We start from the raw sequence: 21,409 nt of genomic DNA, 5'->3' as shown, positions 1-21,409 counted from the left end.
TTAAAACGGGTCAAAGTCTAACAACTGCAGCTCTGCTTCATAAAGTCTGATGAGAGAGACACTTAATTATTAAATCATTAAAAAGAAAACAACAGGGATTCAAACAGCTGGACAGAGACAATAATTCCCATGAAAAAAACGACTTTGGATTGTAAAAGTGGAAAAAGCAAACACAGCATGTTGGTTACAGTAACACGGAGGTCTGTAGTTCAAGGCAGGAGAAAGTACGACGGACAGGAAGTGACACGTGTTCAAAAAGAGTCTGAGGTGCCTTCAGGGCCCCGGAGATCCCAGCTTCGAGGGAAAAGTCACTTCTGGAGTGAATTGTTCCGACGCTTCTCTGGACTCACACAGTCACACACACACTCACACACACACAGTCACACACACACTCACACAGTCACTCACACACTCGCACACACACATACTCACACTCACACACACACAGACACACACACAGACACACACTCATGAGTCTTCTTCCAACAAGGCACTAAGATTTCGTTCAAGTTTATCATGACACAAGTGCTTTATGCATTTTACACCCTCACATTCACCGTCTCTCTCTCTCTCTCTCTCTCTCTCTCTCTCTCTCTGTTTGCTAAAGTGAGGCGTCGGCTCGGCAGTCGGCCAATCAGGCGGCTCGGCTGTGAACCAGCTGACCCGACCCGTCACGTGGCTGTTTAGTGAGACCCGAGCTGACGTGACCCCCCCGCTCGGCCATCTGCGGCGAGGTCGTTTGGGCGAACGAGCAGAGAGCGGAGAGTCGGAGAGGTGTGACAGCAGCTCCTACCCCCCCCCACCCCCCCACATCACAGCCACAACAACAAACAAGCCCTTCGCCAACAATGGTCGTCTTGCATAAACCCCGGTGATAAGATGAGAAGGAGGAGGAGAGGAGGAGGAAGAGGAGGAAGAGGAGAAGGAGGAGGAGGAGGAGGAGGAGAAGGAGGAAGAGGAGGAGGAGGAGATGGAGGAGAGGAGGAGGAGGAGGAGCAAAAGGAGGAAGAGGAGGAGGAGGAGGAGGAGGAGGAGGAGGAGGAAGTAAGAGACAGAAGAAAAGAGAGAGGAGAGGAGGAGGAAGAGATGGAGGAGAGGAGGAGGAGGAGGAGGAGGAAGAGGAAGAGGAAGAAAAGAGAGAGAGGAGAGGAATGTAAAAACACAAATCAACAACAAAACCAGGAAGTGGACCGACCCGGGGCCACACACAACAAACACACAAAGTCACTCTGATACACAAACGCATCGATCAGAGCTCAACTCAGTCTTTCCTCGAACTGATGTGTTTAACCAACCACCCCCCCCCCCCACCACAGTTTCCCAGCATGCCTCATTCCAGGCGCCCGAACAGAAGCAGCTGTAACCTCAGCGTCAGGTAGAGACGGAAACCAGAGGAAACGTAAAATCCCTTTTCCCAGCAGCAGCAGCAGATCGGCGTCTCCGTGCGTCACGAGTTCTTTTCCTCCCGGACGCCGCGGCGCCTCAGTTGGCGCCTCAGTTGGCGCCTCAGTTGGCGCCCTGGTTGAAGAGCTCCAGCATGGTGGCGTTGGTTTTCTCGAAGATCCACTGCTGACTCGGCGAGGACGAGTCGCACGTGTTCATGAAGACGCGTCGCTCGGTCGGGCTGCTGTCGATGCAACCGTTACTGACGGAGTGATAGAGACTCTTGTCCTGGAGGAGGGAGAGAGAGAGAGACAAACAGGAAGAGAGAGAGAGAGAGAGAGAGAGAGAGAGAGAGAGAGAGAGAGAGAGACAGGAAGAGAGAGAGAAACAGGAAGAGAGAGAGAAACAGGAAGAGATAGAGAGGGACAAGAAGAGAGAGGGAGAAACAGAAAGAGAGAGAAACAGGAAGAGAGATAGAGAGAAACAGGAAGAGAGAGAGAGAAACAGGAAGAGAGAGAGAAACAGGAAGAGAGAGAGAAACAGGAAGAGAGAGCGAGAAACAGGAAGAAAGAGAGAGAAAAACAGGAAGAGAGAGAGAAACAGGAAGAGAAAGAGAGAGAGAAACAGGAAGAGAGAGAGACAAACAGGAAGAGAGAGAGAGAAACAGGAAGAGAGAGAGAGAGAGAGACAGGAAGAGAGAGAGAGACAGGAAGAGAGAGAGAGACAGGAAGAGAGAGAGAAATAGGAAGAGAGAGATAAACAGGAAGAGATAGAGAGAGACAGGAAGAGAGAGAGAGACAGGAAGAGAGAGATAAATAGGAAGAGAGAGATAAACAGGAAGAGATAGAGAGAGACAGGAAGAGAGAGGGAGAAACAGGAAGAGAGAGAGAAACAGGAAGAGAGAGAAACAGGAAGAGAGAGAGACAGGAAGAGATAGAGAGAGACAGGAAGAGAGAGGGAGAAACAGGCAGAGAGAGAGAAACAGGAAGAGAGAGAGAAACAGGAAGAGAGACAGAGAGAAACAGGAAGAGAGAGGGAAACAGGAAGAGAGAGAGAGAGAGAAACAGGAAGAGAAAGAGAAACAGGAAGAGAGAGAGAGAGAAACAGGAAGAGAGAGAGAGAGAAACAGGAAAAGAGAGAGAGAAACAGGAAGAGAGAGAGAGAAACAGGCAGAGGGAGAGAGAGAGAAACAGGAAGAGAGAAACAGGAAGAGAGAGAGAGAAACAGCAAGAGAGAGAGAAACAGGAAGAAAGAGGGAAACAGGAAGAGAGAGAGAGAGAGAAACAGGAAGAGAGAGAGAGAAACAGGAAGAGAGAGAGAGAGAAACAGGAAGAGAGAGAGAGAGAAACAGGCAGAGGGAGAGAGAGAGAAACAGACAGAGAGAGAGATAAGATCAGAATGTTTTCATCTATAAAATGTCACATCTATGAAAAACAACAACAGGTGTTTTTGCAGATTTTACTCATTTTCTACAAGTTAAACATTTTTAAGTTTTCTTTAGCTAGAAGCCGTTAACCAATCACAACAGAGTGGACCAGCTGGCCAATCAGAGGAGGCGTCTTAAAGAGACAGGAGCTAAAACCAAGTGTTTGAGACAGAGGCTGAAGAGAGGAGCTGCAGCGATGGACAGTTTGAGTAAAGTAATAAAATTATGGTGAATCTGAGCAGAATTTGTTTCCTCTCAGGTTTTTATTCCATCACAGAATCATCCTGTGAAAATTCAGGATCCCGGATCAACCATCTGGATTATTCTTGTGCATTAAAAGATATTCTGACATGATTCCAGATTTCTGGCTCCTCCCTCTCATGAGGTGACAACATGTGCAGCGGACGTCACTTCTGGATCCTGAATCAAATCCTCGTGATTTTACTTAAGTTAAATAAAGTATTTCAGGATGAGTTTCTCCGTCTCCTACCTTCCTGTAGCGCCACAGCTGGTTGCCCTTCATGCCGTGGCAGTCGTACAGCGTGACCGGGCTGTTGTGGGACACGGCGTCGAAGCAAACCTTCTTGGCGTGCAGGGGGTCACCCACCCGGATGTCCTCCCTCCAGCCGAACGTGAACACCTGCGGGGTCAACACCACATTTTAAATTCAGCTCAGAGAAACAGAAACAGGTTCGATGTCTGATCAGCCACCAGAACATAGGTCAACCTTTTACATTTCATTTAACTCTCCAGGACCAACTCAGCAGTTTGTAACTTTGACTTTACAATTCAATCAGTCTCCTTCAGACTCTGGTTCTGACCTTTAAACTCAGTTTGACACCATTTTATTTTTCTAAAGTTGTTTTACACTCCTGACATCATTTGGAATCAGAGTCTGTGAACTAGTGATCGTGGTGTGAAGTAGGGACGGGGGGAAAAATCGATTCAGTTACAAATCGGGATTCTTGTGAATGCCGATTTTAAATCACCATGCTGCCTCCAAAATCGATTTTTAAACATATTTATTGGTTTATACGAGCAAGTTGACCAGCTCTTGTTTTTGCACAAGAATCTAAACATACCCAAGCACTAGCTTTGCATCGCCTACATGCAATGAAGCATAGCCTACTTTTTGTTTATTTCAAAGTTTATATTTTAAGTAAACTTGTATTAATTCTATTTAATTTATCTTTTATTTATTGTTTAAAAGTAGCCTAAGTGGCTTACATTTCTTAATCTGTCAGTTTGTGTGCAGTTGACTGGGGCTAAGTGAATTTGACTGTGTTGTATTTGAAGGTTTGATTTAACTTTTTTCCATGGTCCAGTATTTAAAAAAAATAAAATAACCAAAAGAAATCCCAGGAAATCGTAATATCGAATCGCAATACTTACAGAATCGCAATACATATCGTATCCCCACCCAAGTATCGTGATAGTATCGTATCGGGAGGAAGCTGATTCACTCAACCAATCCTGAGTCAGTCTCAGCTGTCAATCATGAGGTTTCACCCCCTTTATATATCATCAAATATCCATGTAATATATAGTCTGTTATTATATATTTAATCATTGTGTTGTGTGTGACGTCATAGCTGTTTAATCATCTATTAGATCATCACAGTGTTTGAATCATCGTCTATAAACTGAAAGGAGATCTCGATGAGTCAGCGACCTCAGGAGAGTGATGACGCTGTGATTCAGTTCTTTATTCTCCACGTTCGTTTTATAGCTCAGATTATTTTCCCCTCGTCTGATAATAAAACCATTTGAATGGTCAGTGACTCACAAACTGAACCAGCTCCTCTGATTCTTTTGGACTGAATCAAAACGCTCTGACTAACCGTTGCCGTGGCTTCGCTCCTGTGATTTGCAGCAAATCCATTTTCTCGCTGGCGCACAAACACAGATTAAACCACAATGCATCTTCAGATTAAAGCAATTAAAGTGTCAGAGCTCTGAGGTGCAGTGGAAACAAAAGGGGACATTCAATCCATTAAGGCGTCATTATGAGCCTGGCTGTGAGCTCCTCAGGGTGACGAGTGAGAACAAACAGACTCCTCACGGCAACGCAGAGATAATGAAGCTGTGGGACGAGTGTGTGAGCGACTTGTTTGCGTGTCTGCCCGAGCTTCATTTGACTTTTATTGTGTGTCCAGCGGAAGAAATGCAATTACTAAGGAGACAATCTGTCAGCGGGAGTGGCGTCTCGTGATTCCTCTCGGGACAGAACGGCCTGTCACGTCTGAAAGAGAGAAATCCACAGACATGAAGATCCCGTTAAAGGACAAATTCATCAGGGATGTTTTAAGGTTCCGAATTCTGAGTCTGGTGAATCCTGAGAAGGGAAATACATCCGAGAGATTGAGGTGTGAGGATTTTTCTCTTTTTCAAATGTTTTGTGATATTTTGTTAATCCAGAACCCACCAAAACATCTGACTTGATGTGATTCCCATTTTCAGTGATATGAAGAGCAGCAGTTTGATTTTCAGGGTTCACACACATTTTGACCAATGGATTTCCATGACTTTCCAACAACTTTAAACCAAATTTCCACGTCCAAACATTTTTGCTAAATCTCGGTGTATACATGAAAAAGTGAGAAAATGTAGTATTTAAACTAGCAGTGAGAATTCCAAGGTACACAGTATACCTTACGCACGTATGCCTGCATATATTTTGAGCGTATTTCTTTAAAAGCATGTGAATTATTTAAAACTCAGCGTAAATGAACGACATGAAAATATGAATATAACAAATTTCCATGATTTTTCCAAAACTTTTGGGATTTTTAATTTTTTTCCATGACTTTTCCAGGCCTGGAAATACACATTATACAATTCCATGACTTTTCCAGGTTTTTCATGACCGTAGGAACCCTGGCTTTTATCCACTCGGGTGTGAGACACCAATTAAACCAAATATAATCTGTCGGCCCAAATCTGGAGGAGCAAAGTTTTCCTGTGAAGACGGAAAATCCTATAAATGCAGATTTGGAGAAATTATCCCTTCAGTCACTCTAAGAAACAAATATAAGAAAACCAACACATTTTATAGCAGCTTCTTTTTAAAGACTCATTGTTGATAGACTTTGCTTTTTATACCTGCATCTTTGGTTTTGTGGGGCTAGTGTCGTATTGATTTGAATGTCACTCTGTAAATACCTGATTTTTATAGTTTATAGTTATATGTGATACAGTTTTGGGGAGTTGGGAAGACAAAGGTGTCTTCATTTAAAAAAAAATTATTTTATTAATACGAGGTTTAAGCATCATGTCCACGACAATAATATATTTTTATACACGTGCAAACCACGTCATCGCGCAAAACAGAATTACTCCCATCGTGTGGCTGCAGGGGGCGCTGCTGCTCACTAATAGTTTCAGATCTTGGATCTTAATGAACCCGTGGCGTCTCACCTGTCCGTGGCTCCAGCTCACCTCCCCCCGGCCCTTGATGCAGGTCTCCAGTCGGACCGGGCTCCCTGACACAAAGTGTTTACTCTCCATACACATGTCACTGCCCACGTTACGGATCTGCAACACAAACACACACAACAACACATTAAAACACTTTTTTTAAGTCAGCGTTTTGACTCTGTTCGTGAGTTGAAGGTGTAAAGGTCGCCTGTACCTCCCCCCAGGCGGCAGCAGGGGGCTCCACTGGCGGGTAGTGCTTGGGCAGGTCCCACGCCACCTCGCTCATGAACCACTTGAAGTTCTTGCAGTTGAGCCGGCTCCTCAGCTCCTTCTGCACCGTCATGTCTCCGGCCGACAGGTGGCGGTACTCGGGCCGGCGCTGGTAGATGAACTCGGCGTACTCGTCCATCCAGACCTCAGCCACGCGCTTCAGGTTCTGGAATCAGAGAGAAGGTTCGCTTTCATTTCACCGTTTCAGAAACGTTTCCAACAACCGACAGAGAAAAGTCAAGAAAAGTTCAACAAAATCACTAATTTGCCTCATTGGGATTTACATTCTGCTCAATATCTCTAAATCCTTTCACCCTTTGTGAGTGATTCAGCAGAAAGTGAGTTCCCCTGTGAGCTGCTCACAACCGGCCTGGTGGCAGATTATTCTGTTTCTTCACTGAAACCATCATCTGTATCTGCCGTGTTCTGTCTGATCTGACTGAACGATGGAAGACACTTCACTCAAACAGTGATAGAAGAACTAAACTAAATCCCTGAACTCAGTTGATTTACAGGTCAGATTCTCTTTCCTCTTTAAAGTCTTTTATTTGACACGTTAATCAAGTGAATAAAACCAGCGAGACAAAAGGTGATGATATCTTCAAATGGATGATTTATTATAAAATCATCTCCAAAGAGCTATATTTCAGAAGGGGCTTTGTGTGGAATCCCGCCTCTCGCCCATTTTCAGCTGGGACCAGCTCCAGCTGTCCCTTGATGCTCAAAGGACAAGTGGTATAGATAATAGAAGGATGGAAGGTTCCTTAGATATTCAGAATCACGCTCAAGTCATTTGATGAATCGTGCAGGTATGAGAAAATGGTTTTGATTTCAATGTCACTCTGTAAATACCAGATTTTTATAGTTAAATGTGATACAGTTTTGGAAGCTGGGAAAAAAAGACGTCTTCACAAGAGTTCACTTTTTAGAAAAAAACAAGCATTTAAGAGATTTGAGCATCAGGTATACAACAATAATATATTTTGTTATTTTGAGTATTCATAACACACGTGAATGTATCCTCTGTATCTTCAGTATTGCAGAGAAACATTAATAATAGTTGAGGGCAGAATTATATTGTTATATGTTTGTATTTAACTAAATCTCAGCATCGAACCACCTGCAGCTTTAGCAGCAAACCCGGGGAAAAGACTTCTTATTAAGGAAAAGAAACTGGAACTTTGTCGACCGTGTGAAACTCGCATGTAAAACACAGATAGTTAAAACTTTCATATAAAGGTGAGAAGAGAAGAGTCAGATATTCCAGAAATAACCCGACACCACCTTTCCTCCTCCTGTAGAACTCTCCTGTTAGTTAGCGTGGCCTATATACTCTTCACCGTACCAGCCAATTAGACGAGAGAGACGGGCTCCTGCTGTTTGGAGGTGAGACCCATTTCTTTAAATGTCTCTTTCTATCACATCAGGAGTGTTTTCATTAGTTTGGAACAAAGCTGGTGAGTCGGCTGTATGTTCCTTTGTGGCGTGCATCTCTAATTTGGTGCAAGATGTTTTTCGCCGAGGACTTAATGAGGGCGGCTTGGAAATAATATCTAAAAAAGAACGGACACTGGCTGTGATGCATTATTCATCCAGCATTTAGGCCACTAAATTATGCATTTAGTGGCTTTAACGCACAGAGACGGCAGCGTCCATATGCTTTCATCACGCAGGCTGCATCAATCAGTGTGGAAGCATCTCATTCCAGGGAGAAGATGCATAAGTGGAGTGAAGAAAAAAAGGAAAAAGAGACGGATACAAACTGAGCTAGAGCCGCTGCAGTGCAGGCAGATGCTCCAACAGGTTCTCTAAGCTCAGACAATTGCAAACATGAAAGATTTACAGCGGATCCACGGGAAGCTCGTCCACCTTCAGTCTTTGAGGTGTCGAGCAGGGAGAGAGAGAGAGAAACTCCTGTCGGGGGAGCGCATGTCTGGGATACAGATGTGTTCTCAGCCGCGTGGGGACGGACGCTGAGAGGGAAGAGGAGACAGGTTCACTGAGACTCCCAGGGAAACAGATACAAATCCTCCTGCCTTCAGAGGAACACACACAGACACACAACCACACACACACACAGACACGCACACTCCCTGTAGCAAAGCTTATTGCCTGCAGCTAAACTCAGACTCCAGGTGAAGTGGAGTTCAGGGGTTTTATCTCCCTCCGTGGTGACTGGACTCCAGGGGAACCACTCAGACACACACACACAGCCACACACACTCAGGATTGTTTGTGGATATTTCTGGATTCTAATTAATTTCGGCATCTATCTCAATAGCCATGGCGGAATCTATTGGAAGTGAAAACCGTCCAGTTGGATCTGAAACAGGATTTCCTGACACATCGTCTCCTCCCTGGAGATGAAGAATCCAGACACATCAGCCAATGAGAGGCTGAGGTTCCTCCAGGTGACTGGGAGACTCCACCTCACAAGGCAGCACGTTGTGTTGCGTGAACTTGTCATTACACCAAATTAAGGTGTGTTGATTTTCCTTATAACTGGGCTCAGACTACAGGAGCTTCACAATCCAGACGTGTTTCATCAAGACACTAGAGGAGAAACTTGGCAGATATTCTTCTCTCTAATCTCAAATAATGAAATAATGTTACTTGATAAAACTACAGGATAGATAATTGCATGAAGGTGGATGGAGGTGCAGAGCTACAACTTGCTCTGTCGGTTAAAGTGATATTTGCATCGATACAAATTAAAAGCAGAAGAAATTAGTCTGAAACGTTCGGTGAAGGAACTGATGTAATCCCCCCATTCCCTGAATATTAAACATGTTTGATAATTACAGGGGTTTTTCTGGAGGTTTAATAACGTCTCTGTATCACCTGACTTGACCAGATAATCTCCACCGAACACCAGCTGTGGTTCCAGACCGGATTTCCTCGAATCTGGGCGACATCGGACCAAACCTCCTGTTGTCTGATCCCAGATTTAACGGAGCTTCAGTCTGTTTGGCTCCAGAAAGCAAAGGAGACTTTCCTCTCTCGACCACCAGCCGATATTTAACAGTCCAAAGGTTCAGTGAGTTCATTGTGTGCTGAGCAAAAGAAAAGCTCTTTGTGATGAATTCACAAATTATATCCAGAGTGTTTTCTTTTATTTTTCGCTTTCTAAAGCGTTGTTTTGACCTGAAGTCAATCAGGTGGAGAGAAAAACATGTTTATGAAATATTCTCTGTTCTTTTGAAGCTGCAACGCAGAGAAGGACACAGGAGAGCAAACTGAATTCATCACAGCCGGAGGGACGGAGGGTTTTTCAGAATAGTTAAACCTGCTGCCTGTGTGTTATTAACATTCACTGCAGCGTCACTCTGGGGTTAATGGTCAGAGCGCCGGGACAAAAACAGAGGCCAATAGGTTTAATTACATATTCAGCCGAGCCGAACAGAGCCAGGTGTCAGACCGAGGCTGAGTCATGCATGAGGAAGAGTGTTCGGCTACAGGCCAAAGAAAAACACCTCTCACACGCGTGTGTGGAGCAAATGGAATAAAGAAGCTTGAAATCATATCTGGAGAAACTGGAGGTTCGTAAACATGTGAAAAAAACAAGTTAAAAGATACTGAAGGTGATAAAATTGTGTGTTATTGTCGTTATGTTGTTGTAAAACTATATTTGATTTGGAATTTGACGATTGAGTTCAATAATTTGCTTAAGTTTCTCTTCATGAACAGGTTTAGTTTTGAGATATTTTTAATTCCAGATCAGAAGTTCTCCAATGTTATAAGGGTTTGACATCTTAAGAATCATTGTAGTATTTAAAAAATGCATCGGTGCCAAAAAATCCCTATTGGTCGAGTCATCAAAAACATAAAGACAACACATCAGAAAAGGAAATGAAGATATTCTGCCCTCAACAAATCCTTGTGTCCACTCTGAGACTCACCTTGGCGAGACTGACTCCTCCAGGAACCTTGTAGGGGACGTACTTCCTGTAGATGTGTCCCACCCGGGAGCAGGGGATGTCCTCCATCCGACCACCACACATCCACACCTGCAGAGGGACAGAGAGAGAGAGAGAGAGACACTGATGAAGGACGGTATCAGGACGGAGGGGGTCGTCCTCAAAGTGCAATGATGTCACGAGCTGACAAGGTCCACAGATCCGTGGAGATGAGACGGAGAAGGTGTGAGGAGACGAGATGAAGCAGATCAAGTTAAAAGAATATAAAGAAATGACAGATGGAAGAGGTGGAGAGATAAATAGGGACCTGAGGGGTCACAGGGTTTGTTCTCTCTCTAGGAAAGAGGGATGAGGGCAAAAGAACGAAAGTACGACTTGTGTTTATGACCCAACACATTAAAGAGATGTTGGATCATTTCAAAGGACAAGAAACTGAATATGTCAGCAGCAGGGACAGTGGTGATCAGAATGAATTATTGTCTAAAGAAATGTTTTAAATTATTCAAATAATTGCAATTGGGGACAAAATATCAGAAATGCTCACTGACATTTCTTTAGTTTTATCCGACCAACAGTAAACAAGACAAACACATTTCTATTTAGCACAAGCTAACTGGAAATAAATAGAAACTGACCAGCAGTTTAGATCCACATCTTTAATAAATCATAATCACAGATGGAAGAGGTGGAGAGATAAACAGGGACCTGAGGGGTCGCAGGGTTCGTTTAGTGAACTCTAGGAAAGAGGGATGAGGGCAAAGAACGAAAGTACGACTTGTGTTTATGACCCCGACACATTAAAGAGATGTTGGATCATTTCAAAGGACAAGAAACTGAACAAATGCAGATGATGACAACATTTTAAAACAAAGCTCACAAATTACTAGAGAGAGAGAGGGTCGGAAAATTTACAGATATTCACTTTTCTTTAATCTTGTTCCGAACAGTCTCAGGACGGAAGGTCAGAGAGTTTCCAACAGAGTGAGAGCTCTTTAAGATTCACATCTCTTTGTGCTGCTTATTGATAGTTTCCACTCTGCGGTGCCCTTATGAACTTGTGCGTTTACGTTGTGTTGCAGAAACCTTTGAAAGTGTGAGTCCGGGTAGATCAGTTCACAAGCTCGGGCGGGAACAAGGACCACAATGCACTGCTGTTACTGTTTCACAACATTTACTACACACTCACATTACTACACACTCACATTTTACACCACAAAGCCAAGTTTTCATCCTGTGAACCATTTTGTGCGTTTTGACAGTTTAAACATATTTTCCTCATAGTTCAAGTTGGCCGTTGTTTTTATAATAATTTCTGTCCAGTATGAAACTCAAACAGCAGAAAATCAAACTGTCACATCTCCTGAGGAACAAGTTCACCCCGAGGAAATGAGTCAAAGGAAATGGAAGTAAAATATAAAGTCAATAAAGTCAAGAGTATTTTGCCGTCAGAGCTCGACGCTCCTGTAATGGAACGACATAACCTTCAATATATCCACTAGATTTCAAAGACTGAATATCAGTCACCTTAACATGTTTGATTTTTATTAATATTCTTGAATTATCGTCTCTAGTTTTTATCGTATGTGTATTCATTTATTAATTTATTCGATTCTAATGGGCTCATCTACAGGACGAAAACTGAAATCCACTATATTGTACTGGTGCAATGACAATAAAATGATCTTGTCATATCTTAGTTTTTATGAATCCTGCTCAGAGACAAACAGACACAGATGAAAACATGATGGTGAATCACAATGATGATCCATCACTGGCATCAATTTCACATTGATTATTGTCAAAGTGACTTTATGAGCTCCAGTCATCAATCAATCACCATCAAGCTTCAATATCACTAAACAATACAAATAAATTGACAATATGTCAGCAGTAGGGACGGTGCTGATCAGAATGAATTATTGGCTCAAGAAATGTTTCTAAATTATTCAAATAATTGCAATTTGGGGACAAAATATCAGAAATGCTCAGCGACATTTCTTTAGTTTTATCCGACCAACAGCAAACAAGTCAAACACATTTCTTTTTAGCACAAGCTAACTGGAAATTAATAGAAACTTTCCAGCAGTTTAGATCAATATCCTAAACAAATCATAATCAATTCCAAAAGGAACAAACTGTGAAGCAGGAGGTTTCTAGCAACTATTCGATATAAATCTAGTTATATTTGGTTTATTCAAACTTTCTTTGACCTCATCCTCCCACCTCAGAGCATCGTCCTCCACATCCTTCAAATGTCCAAATAGAAAAACTAAAAAACTAAAATTTTTCAATCTAAACTCCACAATGACGTCCAGTGCTTGGTTTGAGTTTAGTGTCGAGGAGGAGGAGGAGGAGGAGGAGGAGGAGGAGGAGGAGGAGGAGGAGGAGGAGGAGGAGGAGGAGGAGGAAGAGGAGGAGGAGGAGGAGGAGGAGGTGGAAGAGGAGGGGACTTAGTCATCAGTAATCAGGTTAATGCTCTTTTCTCAGCCGCTGCACTTCCTTTCTTCTGATTTGCTCATTTCTAATCAGTTTGTTCATAATCTGCATCTCGTTCACTCCCTGAATCTCCGGAGTGAACATCAGCTTCCTGCTGTTTCAATTCACTTCCACCTTGTGTCACGTTGTGTTTCCCGGGGCCAGCTCGGACAAACAGGATCTGGGGAAATAACAGATGGAATCCAGCCGTTCCACATGTCGCTGTGTGACCCGCTGCTCCGATCCCTTCCCTCCTCTTCATCCCTGCACTGAGAAACTTGAGCTTAATAACCAGAGGGTGGGGGGGGAATCAAGAGCTGGAGTCAGCGCCAGTCGGATTGAATTGAAAGTCGTATCACTCAACTCTAACACAAGACTTCTACAATGTGCTCACCTCCAAGGCATGAACCCCAGACTCAATTGTCTGGAGCCTGTCTGGAGTTTTCCTTTCACATATGAGGAACACAGCAGGAGGATGTGTGGAGCATTCCAGGGGGGGGCAGCTGGTGGTGATAACAAGCTAAAGAACTCAGCTATGACCCAGCAGAGCACTGACAGGCTCCTCCCTCTTCTCGTTTGTTCACTTAGTTTGTAAAATCCACTCCGATCGCTGTCACTAAATCTACAAACTGAACCTTTACAGGCAACAAGATGAAGTCTTTACTTTTTTATTTCTAGTTGCATCAAACATTTGCTAAAGCAGGTTTTTTGAAATCATATTTTCCTAAAATCTCCTTCTGTTATTTCCGCTATCAATCCGCTCTGTTAAACTCCGGCAGTTTCCTCCGTGGAAGCAGAATCGTGAATTGTTTTGTTTTGTGCAAATCAGCCAAAGCATCCACACCATATCCTGAATAATTAATTTCTATTATTCAGCAGCAGTTAGCGAAATAAAGCCACACGTGCATTAATATGAAGACGCAGCAGAAGGTGAATCGACCCTGACAGTTAATGTGATTTGTCTGTTCAATCTTCATCAGCAACAAAACGCTGCCGCGGTGGAAATGTTCCTTTTATGGAAAAGCGCTGGTGGTGTCACACGGCAGCAAATGTCCAATCAGATCCAAGCAGCCAGCTCCGGCCTCTGTGCTTAATTGAGTGAGACGCCAAAAGTCCTTTACTCAATCAAAGCAGAATTCACTTCACTACAGAATGATTCGTGCTGAAGCAGCAGACAAAGGCTTAATGTAATACGGAGTCTTCTGAGTATGATGAATGTGGAGAGTCTCTCGGCTCAAATCACAGAGACCAGGACGGAAACTCTAACGAGGAGCAACTCCATTTCTCAACAGGTCTTTTGTGTTGTTTACCTGTGGATACACAACTCATCAGGACACACACACACACACACATGGGGCGAGCGCTGACAGCAGGTTAACGTCAGAATACAGCACAGGTTGTTTCGGATGCAGCTGAGCTCCGAGGCAGCGATCGCACGTAAAAGTGAAAAGAGCTCAGAGGGGAAATCTGAACATAATTCATCCTCACATCACAAAATAAACACTGCAAGTCCCAGTTTGTGGTTTAGAATAAAGCAAAATAAAACTGGTAAATATGAGCAAAGCGACGCCATTAAAGCCTTGAGAGAGGAACTGGGTATTTATATAATATCTGGAATGTAGAAGATAGATAAGAAGATGTATATGACCTTCTTGTAACAACGACTATTACTACTCCATATAAGACATGTTTACATATTATTCCTAAATTCACGTTCTATTAAATTATGCTTTTTATTACATTACATCGTTCTTGTTCTATTCTGTCATGTTTTGAATTGGTAGAGGATTGTGTTCTAGCTTAAATATGGTATTAAGGTTATATTGAAATTGGTTTTCACCTTGAAGGAGATCTCGTACTGTTCTCCTCCCCAGATCTCCAGACCCGTGTCGTATCCTCCCAGCTCCCAGAACCACTTTGTGTTCACAGCAAAGAGTCCGCCTGCCATCACTGGAGACCTGGAAGAGACAACAGAGACACAGTCACACACACAGACACACACACACACACAAACACACAACAGGAAACAGAATAAGAAACAACTTGTGCCTTGTGAATTTAAAGCATTTAACAGGTTTCAGGCTTTTATTTAAGACTTGTCAAAACCTGCAGATCCAAAGTTTTGTGATTGCTCTTTTCAATCATACCTAAAAGGAAGGAAGTTAAGGGTGTGCTTTTAAAAGTTCATTAACCCAACGACACAGAAAATCAACATCACATTGAACGCTGTGAACTCCAGAAGAAGAAAAGATGAGACGTGTAATATTTCACTTCTTCTTCCTCTGACTCTCTCTGGACACGCTGACTGAACTCGACTCGCCTGAATGAGCAACACTGTCTGAGCAGCTCATCGTCCGTGACTGGTGACTGGTGTGTGCCGCAGGAAATAAACACAGACACACACACAGACTCACACACACACACAGACTCACACACACAGACTCACACACACACTCACTCTGCTTTCCTGGAGTGGTGCTGAATGAAAACTTTCACGAGGAGACAAAAGGATAAACAAAGCTGTTGTTTATCGGCTGGGACAGAGAAATGTGTGTTTGTGTGCGTTTGATTGCACAAAGTGTCGTGATTGCCGTCTGTTGTGCGGTCAGTGGAGTGTGCGAGCTCAGCAGAGGGAGCACAGACCCGGTGCGGGCGGTGATTTGTGGGGTGGGGATTGTTAAGTTGCTGTTTGCCGCAGGGAAAGACACACAAACACACAAACACACAAAGACACAAACACACAAACACACCTCGCCTCCCTGGAGCTGGATTAAATAAACTGGCTTCAGGACAGACGGCAAAAGATAAAGTCAGAACTCAAGCTGCTGAGCACAAGGATCATTTAACCACAACAGGTTCAGGTTCAGCTCAGCAGGATCTCGGCCTCAGGCCTGTTCCTCTGATCTGATTTATCTACTTCAGCAAAATATTAGATCTGGGGCCTGATATGATGACTTGAGGAACCTTCATGTTCCAGATAATAAACATTTGATTTGATTTCTGTGTCTTTAAGGCTTGTGTGGCAGCACCGACATTAATCACTGCCACAGCAGGAGCTGACACTGAGTTATAAGTGGACGGAAGAGAACACAGAGAATAAAGAGAATAAAGAGAATAAAGAGGCAGGTTATATAAAAACACAGGAACGACTGTGTTGGTAGCTTTTCAATTTGAAAGCTGTGGCTGATTGAATGATTTCGTGAACAGAGACCAAAGCTGAGACATGTAAAGATCTGTGTTTATGAACAAAATTATTGTGTGTTTTCTTTTTGTTTATCGTTATTTGTAATAAAGTCTGACCCTCAGTTACCTTTCTTAGTCAAATGGTTTCGATAACTGATCTATGAAATCATGGTTTTTATTTTTAATTTATATATCAGCCTTTATATTTGTATCTGAAGTTTGTTACTCCCTAATATTGTTATCCTCTTTCTCACTTTATGAAACCAGATGAAATCACCTGCAGCCGAACTCACTTCATTTAAAATGTTAATGTCCTGACTCGATGCTCCGTCTGTTGCTAGGCAACACCTTTGTTTAGCTGCTGCTCAGGAACTCGATTTTTGTGAACAGCTTGTTTTCCTGGAGGCAGCTAAGTTCATTTTAAAACAATGGCAGGCCTGTCATAATTATTGTATATTTTAAATAAGAGCAGTATACACAATATGGCATGTGGACAAAATGAAACAATTCAGTGTGGGCATTGTATTAAATCCCACACTGAATTAATGGCATTTCTAAAAGCTGTGTCCCAACTCGAGGACACTCCAGGAGATGTTTTGGTCGATGGAGGATTCGCGCCACCAGCTTGACCCTTGACCCCTGTCGCCTGGTAACAGAGCAGCAGTTGGACATTAGCAGATGATTTGAAGGCCCCTCGGTTCTTTAACATGCTCAGTTAAGCTCAACTCTGATACTAACATTAGACCATGTAGTCACCGGACGTTTTGGTTTTGTAACAACACGATTATCTTTTTGAAAAACAGTTAGTTACCACAGTACAATGCATTCTGGGACAGAGAGGGATCGGCTGGAGCCTTCGAGGCTTTGGGTTGAAAGGAAGCGTTGTAGAAAGTTGAGTAAAGAGTGATAAAGATGGCGATGGGATGAGGTTGATGTGGTGGACAGGGTCATTGTGTGCACGTTGGGATTGAACTCAGAGCCGTGGTTTGTGTACCTTCACCCTCACAGAGCTGAAGTGTTTCTCTCCTCAGTCAGTCAGTGAAATGAAAACTGTTGAACTTGACAGTAAACACAAACACGTTCTACAGATGCAAAGATGGCGCTGCGTGAGTGGCAGCCTGTTACAGCAGCTCTCACTTTTCGTACCTCTTTTAGTGTGTAAATAGTGTTTTTAGTGTATTTTTGTTGTTGTTTTTTTTACTACATTGACACTTTAAGCAAGTGCGCAGCTATGGATGTTCACATTTTAACATTCGTAGTTTGCTCCTTGCTGTTTTCGGCACTTTTTGGTGTGGCTGTGGGAAACTCACTCGACCACGGCTCCCCATTCAACCACGGCTCCATTGTTTACACCCGGGATCAGCTGTTGGGCCTGCGCCACACACCCCTTCTCTGCGTGGAGCGGCCGGAGATCCCCGAGGAGTTACGGAGGAGGAGAAGAGGATGCAGAGCGGGAGTGAAGCGCAGGGAGCGGAAAAGACGGTTTAAACCATGTTTACCGTCTGTCATCATGGGGAATGTAAGATCTCTCCCAAACAAGATGGAAGAGTTGACGGCGCTGACCCGACTGCAGAGGGAATACAGGGAATGCAGCCTCATGTGCTTCACAGAGACGTGGCTGACTGAACTTTCTCCGGACTCACACGTAAATCTGGACGGCTTCCAACTCGTACGAGCGGACCGAAATGCAACGGAGTGCGGTAAGAAGAAAGGAGGTGGGATCGCTGTGTTGGTTAACGATAGATGGTGCCACCCGGCACACACCAGCGTGAAGGAGATGCTCTGCACCAGAGATTTGGAGCTGTTAGCGGTCAGCATGCGGCCATACTATCTCCCGAGGGAGTTTTCACATGTTATTGTTGTGACTGTGTACATCCCCCCCTCGGCGGTCGCTGCTGTAGCTTCAGATCGGATCCACACAGTTATCTCGCATCTTCAAAGCCAGCACCCCCAAGCCCTCCTCCTCATCTCCGGTGACTTCAACCATGCCCCTCTGTCCTCTGCTCTTCCCACCTTCACCCAGTACGTGAACTGCCACACTAGAGACAATAAAACTTTGGACCTAATGTATGCAAACATCAAGGATGCATACACCTCATCCCCCCTCCCCCCGCTTGGTCGCTCGGATCACAACCTCGTTCACCTCGTCACGGACTACACCCCTGTGGTGAATAAACAACGACCTGTGAAGAGGACTGTTAAGGAGTGGTCCGAGGAGACCAGTGCCAGGCTCAGAGACTGCTTCGAGACTACAGACTGGGAGGCACTCTGCAGCCCCCATGGCACTGACATTGACAGCATGACCCACTGCATTACGGATTATATTAACTTCTGCGAGGAGAACACTGTGCCCTCCAAGCTGGTACGGTGTTTTCCCAACAACAAACCCTGGGTGACCCCCGAGATAAAGGCCCTGCTGAACGAGAAGAAGAGGGTCTTCAGATCGGGGGACAAAGAGGAGCTGCGCAGAGTCCAGAAGGAACTCCGGCTGATGATCAGGAAGGGGAAGGACAGCTACAGGAAGAAACTGGAGAAGCGGCTGGAGCAGAACAACGCCAGGGACGTTTGGAGAGGGCTGCAGACCATTGCAGGCCACGGAAAAGGTGTGGGAAGACAACAACCCAGCGGGGACAAGGACTGGGCAGATGAACTGAATCTGTTCTTCAATAGATTTGATTCCCCCCCCCCTGCCCCCTCTTCACACCTCTCCTGGCCAGCCCCCCCTCCCCCCCCTCCCCTCCTCAGCCTGCCACCTTCGACACCTGACCCCCACCAGCCAACCCCCACCCCATATCCAGATCATCATCCCCCCTTGAGACTCTCACCACTCCTCACCCCCACACCCCCACCACAGTCATCCTCCACCCCCCTCTCTATAACAGATGATCAGGTGAGAAGCCAACTCAAGAAGATCAAGGCAAGGAAGGCCCCGGGCCCGGATGGTATCAGCCCAAGACTGCTCAAGGACTGTGCTGACCAGCTCTGTGGTGTGATCAGGCATTTGTTCAACCTAAGCTTGAGCCTGGAGAAAGTCCCAGCCCTGTGGAAGACCTCCTGTGTGGTCCCGGTGCCGAAGACGCCGCGCCCCAAGGAGCCTAACCACTTCAGGCCAGTTGCCCTGACTTCTCACCTGATGAAGACGATGGAGAGGATTATCCTGAGACACCTACGACTGCTGGTGGGCACACAGCTGGACCCCCTGCAGTTTGCTTACCAGCCTGGGATTGGGGTGGATGACTCAGTTACCTACCTGCTGCACAGATCCCTGCTACACCTGGAGGACAGCAGGAACACTGTGAGGGTCATGTTTTTTGACTTCTCAAGTGCATTCAACACCATCCAGCCTTCACTGCTCAAAGTGAAGATGGAGAACGTGGGAGTGGACCAACACCTGGCTGCATGGACAACGGATTACCTCACCAAGAGACCACAGTATGTGAGGCTCCATCACTGTGTGTCTGACGTGGTGCTCTGCAGCACAGGTGCCCCTCAGGGTACGGTGCTCTCCCCTTTCCTCTTCACCCTCTACACCTCCGACTTCACCCACAACACCACCCACTGCCACATCCAGAAGTTCTCTGATGACACAGCCATCGTTGGATGTGTTCCTGAGGGGAATGACCTGGAGTACAGGGCGGTCATCACAGACTTCGTCAGCTGGAGTGAGCTCAACCAGCTTCAGCTGAACACCAGCAAGACGAAGGAGATGATCGTGAACTTCCGGAAAAAAGCATCCAACTTAACACCAGTGAACATCCAGGGATTGGACATAGAGGTGGTGGAGAACTACAAATTCCTGGGTGTTCACCTCAACAACAAACTGGACTGGTCTGATAACTCACATGCCCTCTATAAGAAGGGCCAGAGCCGCCTCCACCTGCTGAGGAGGCTGAGGTCCTTCGGAGTGTGCAGGGCTCTCCTCAGGACTTTTTATGACTCTGTGGTGGCTTCAGCAATCTTCTACGCTGTGGTCTGCTGGAGGGGGGGTAGCACGGACAGAGACAGGAGCAGGCTCAACAGACTGATAAGAAGAGCGAGCTCTGTCCTGGACTGTCCTCTGGACTCCATTGAGGAAGTGGGGGACAGAAGGATGTTAGCCAAGCTGGCGTCCATCATGGGCAACACCTCTCACCCCCTACATGACAATGTGGGGTCCCTGAGCAGCTCCTTCAGCAGCAGACTGTTACACCCACGGTGTAAGAAGGAGAGGTTCCGCAGGTCCTTCATCCCGGCTGCAGTCAGGCTCTACAACACCAGCACCACCTGATAATGTTGTAGTCCCTGTCTATTATTTATCTCCACTCAACCTCTCACCATAGCTGTATTTGTATTTTTATTTTTCTTATTTATTTTTTATTTTTTTACTCAGATCACTACTATGCACAATAATATTCAACACTTTACATCTATATTTATATCATGGTCACTTATAATGGTTACATTGCAATATTTATATTTTCCTTTATACTATCTTGTAGTATTATTTATATTATGGTCACTTACTTTTTAATTATTTTTTCTGTATCATGGTCACTACTGTTGCAATATTACTTATAATACTTTTGTTTTCATTACAATAACACTTCATCATTCCACTTTCTCCCCAGTACCTGCTTTTGCACAGTGTCTGTTTTGCAGGTTGTTTTTTGTTTTTGTTTTCTGTATATTTTTACTCTCATTATGTGTAGTTTAGTAGTGTATATATTTTGATCTTTCTTTTTTATTGTTGCTTCGGCACTGTTATTTAAATTCTGTTTTTCTCTTTTTTGCTGTAACAAGTGAATTTCCCCGTTGTGTGGATAAATAAAGAAATCTAATCTAATCTAAAGACCTGTCAGGTTGCATCAGAGCTACACACAGATTCCTTCTGATTATTAATTCAAACACACAGAGGGATACCAGCTGGAGATCGACCCGAGCGTCGGTGGATAACCAGCGACGAGTTGGAGCCGCTCGTTCAGGAGAGAGAAGCACAAAGACGACTGAGCTGCTCTGAACGGCTGTAATCACCTTCTCAACCGTTTTCTGATGTTAAACGTTATTTATTTTCTTTGAAAAAAAGAAAAGCACATTGGAAACACAACGGTAAATTGGATTTGCGATACAATACAACTGCAGACTGCTGCTTGCAGCCTCTGAGCCGCTCCACAGAATTAATATCGACGAGCACTGACTGAACCGACCTCGACGGCCGAGAGAACAACAGGAAAAATAGAACACGATCAAAGTAAAACACCGGGTTGATCAATCTCAGACGGCTGCAGATCAAAGCCGAGGACTTTTCATTATTATTATATTAAAAAGGTGCTCGGTCAGATCCTTAGACTTAATTATTCTA

At 44.5% G+C, this 21,409-nt stretch overlaps 1 protein-coding gene across 2 annotated transcripts in view; it reads right to left on the bottom strand.

Moving 5' to 3' along the window:
* Positions 1 to 1,061: 1,061 nt before the first annotated feature.
* The window catches only part of LOC133019549 (polypeptide N-acetylgalactosaminyltransferase 10-like), a 90,956-nt gene continuing 70,608 nt past the window's right edge, over positions 1,062 to 21,409 (bottom strand). For both annotated transcript variants that reach the window (XM_061086072.1, XM_061086073.1), the window contains 6 exons: positions 14,729 to 14,846; positions 10,396 to 10,503; positions 6,441 to 6,662; positions 6,227 to 6,343; positions 3,300 to 3,449; positions 1,062 to 1,671 (listed from right to left, as the gene is read on the bottom strand). In XM_061086072.1, coding sequence (XP_060942055.1) covers positions 1,507 to 1,671; positions 3,300 to 3,449; positions 6,227 to 6,343; positions 6,441 to 6,662; positions 10,396 to 10,503; positions 14,729 to 14,846 — 880 coding nt within the window. In that variant the 3' untranslated portion in view covers positions 1,062 to 1,506. The remainder of the gene's footprint in view (positions 1,672 to 3,299; positions 3,450 to 6,226; positions 6,344 to 6,440; positions 6,663 to 10,395; positions 10,504 to 14,728; positions 14,847 to 21,409) is intronic.

Source organism: Limanda limanda, chromosome 14 (genome assembly GCF_963576545.1).
Source record: "Limanda limanda chromosome 14, fLimLim1.1, whole genome shotgun sequence".
Classification (NCBI taxonomy): domain Eukaryota; kingdom Metazoa; phylum Chordata; class Actinopteri; order Pleuronectiformes; family Pleuronectidae; genus Limanda; species Limanda limanda.
The sequence above is the reverse complement of the archived record's forward strand: the minus strand, read 5'-3'. Positions and strand labels throughout refer to the sequence as shown.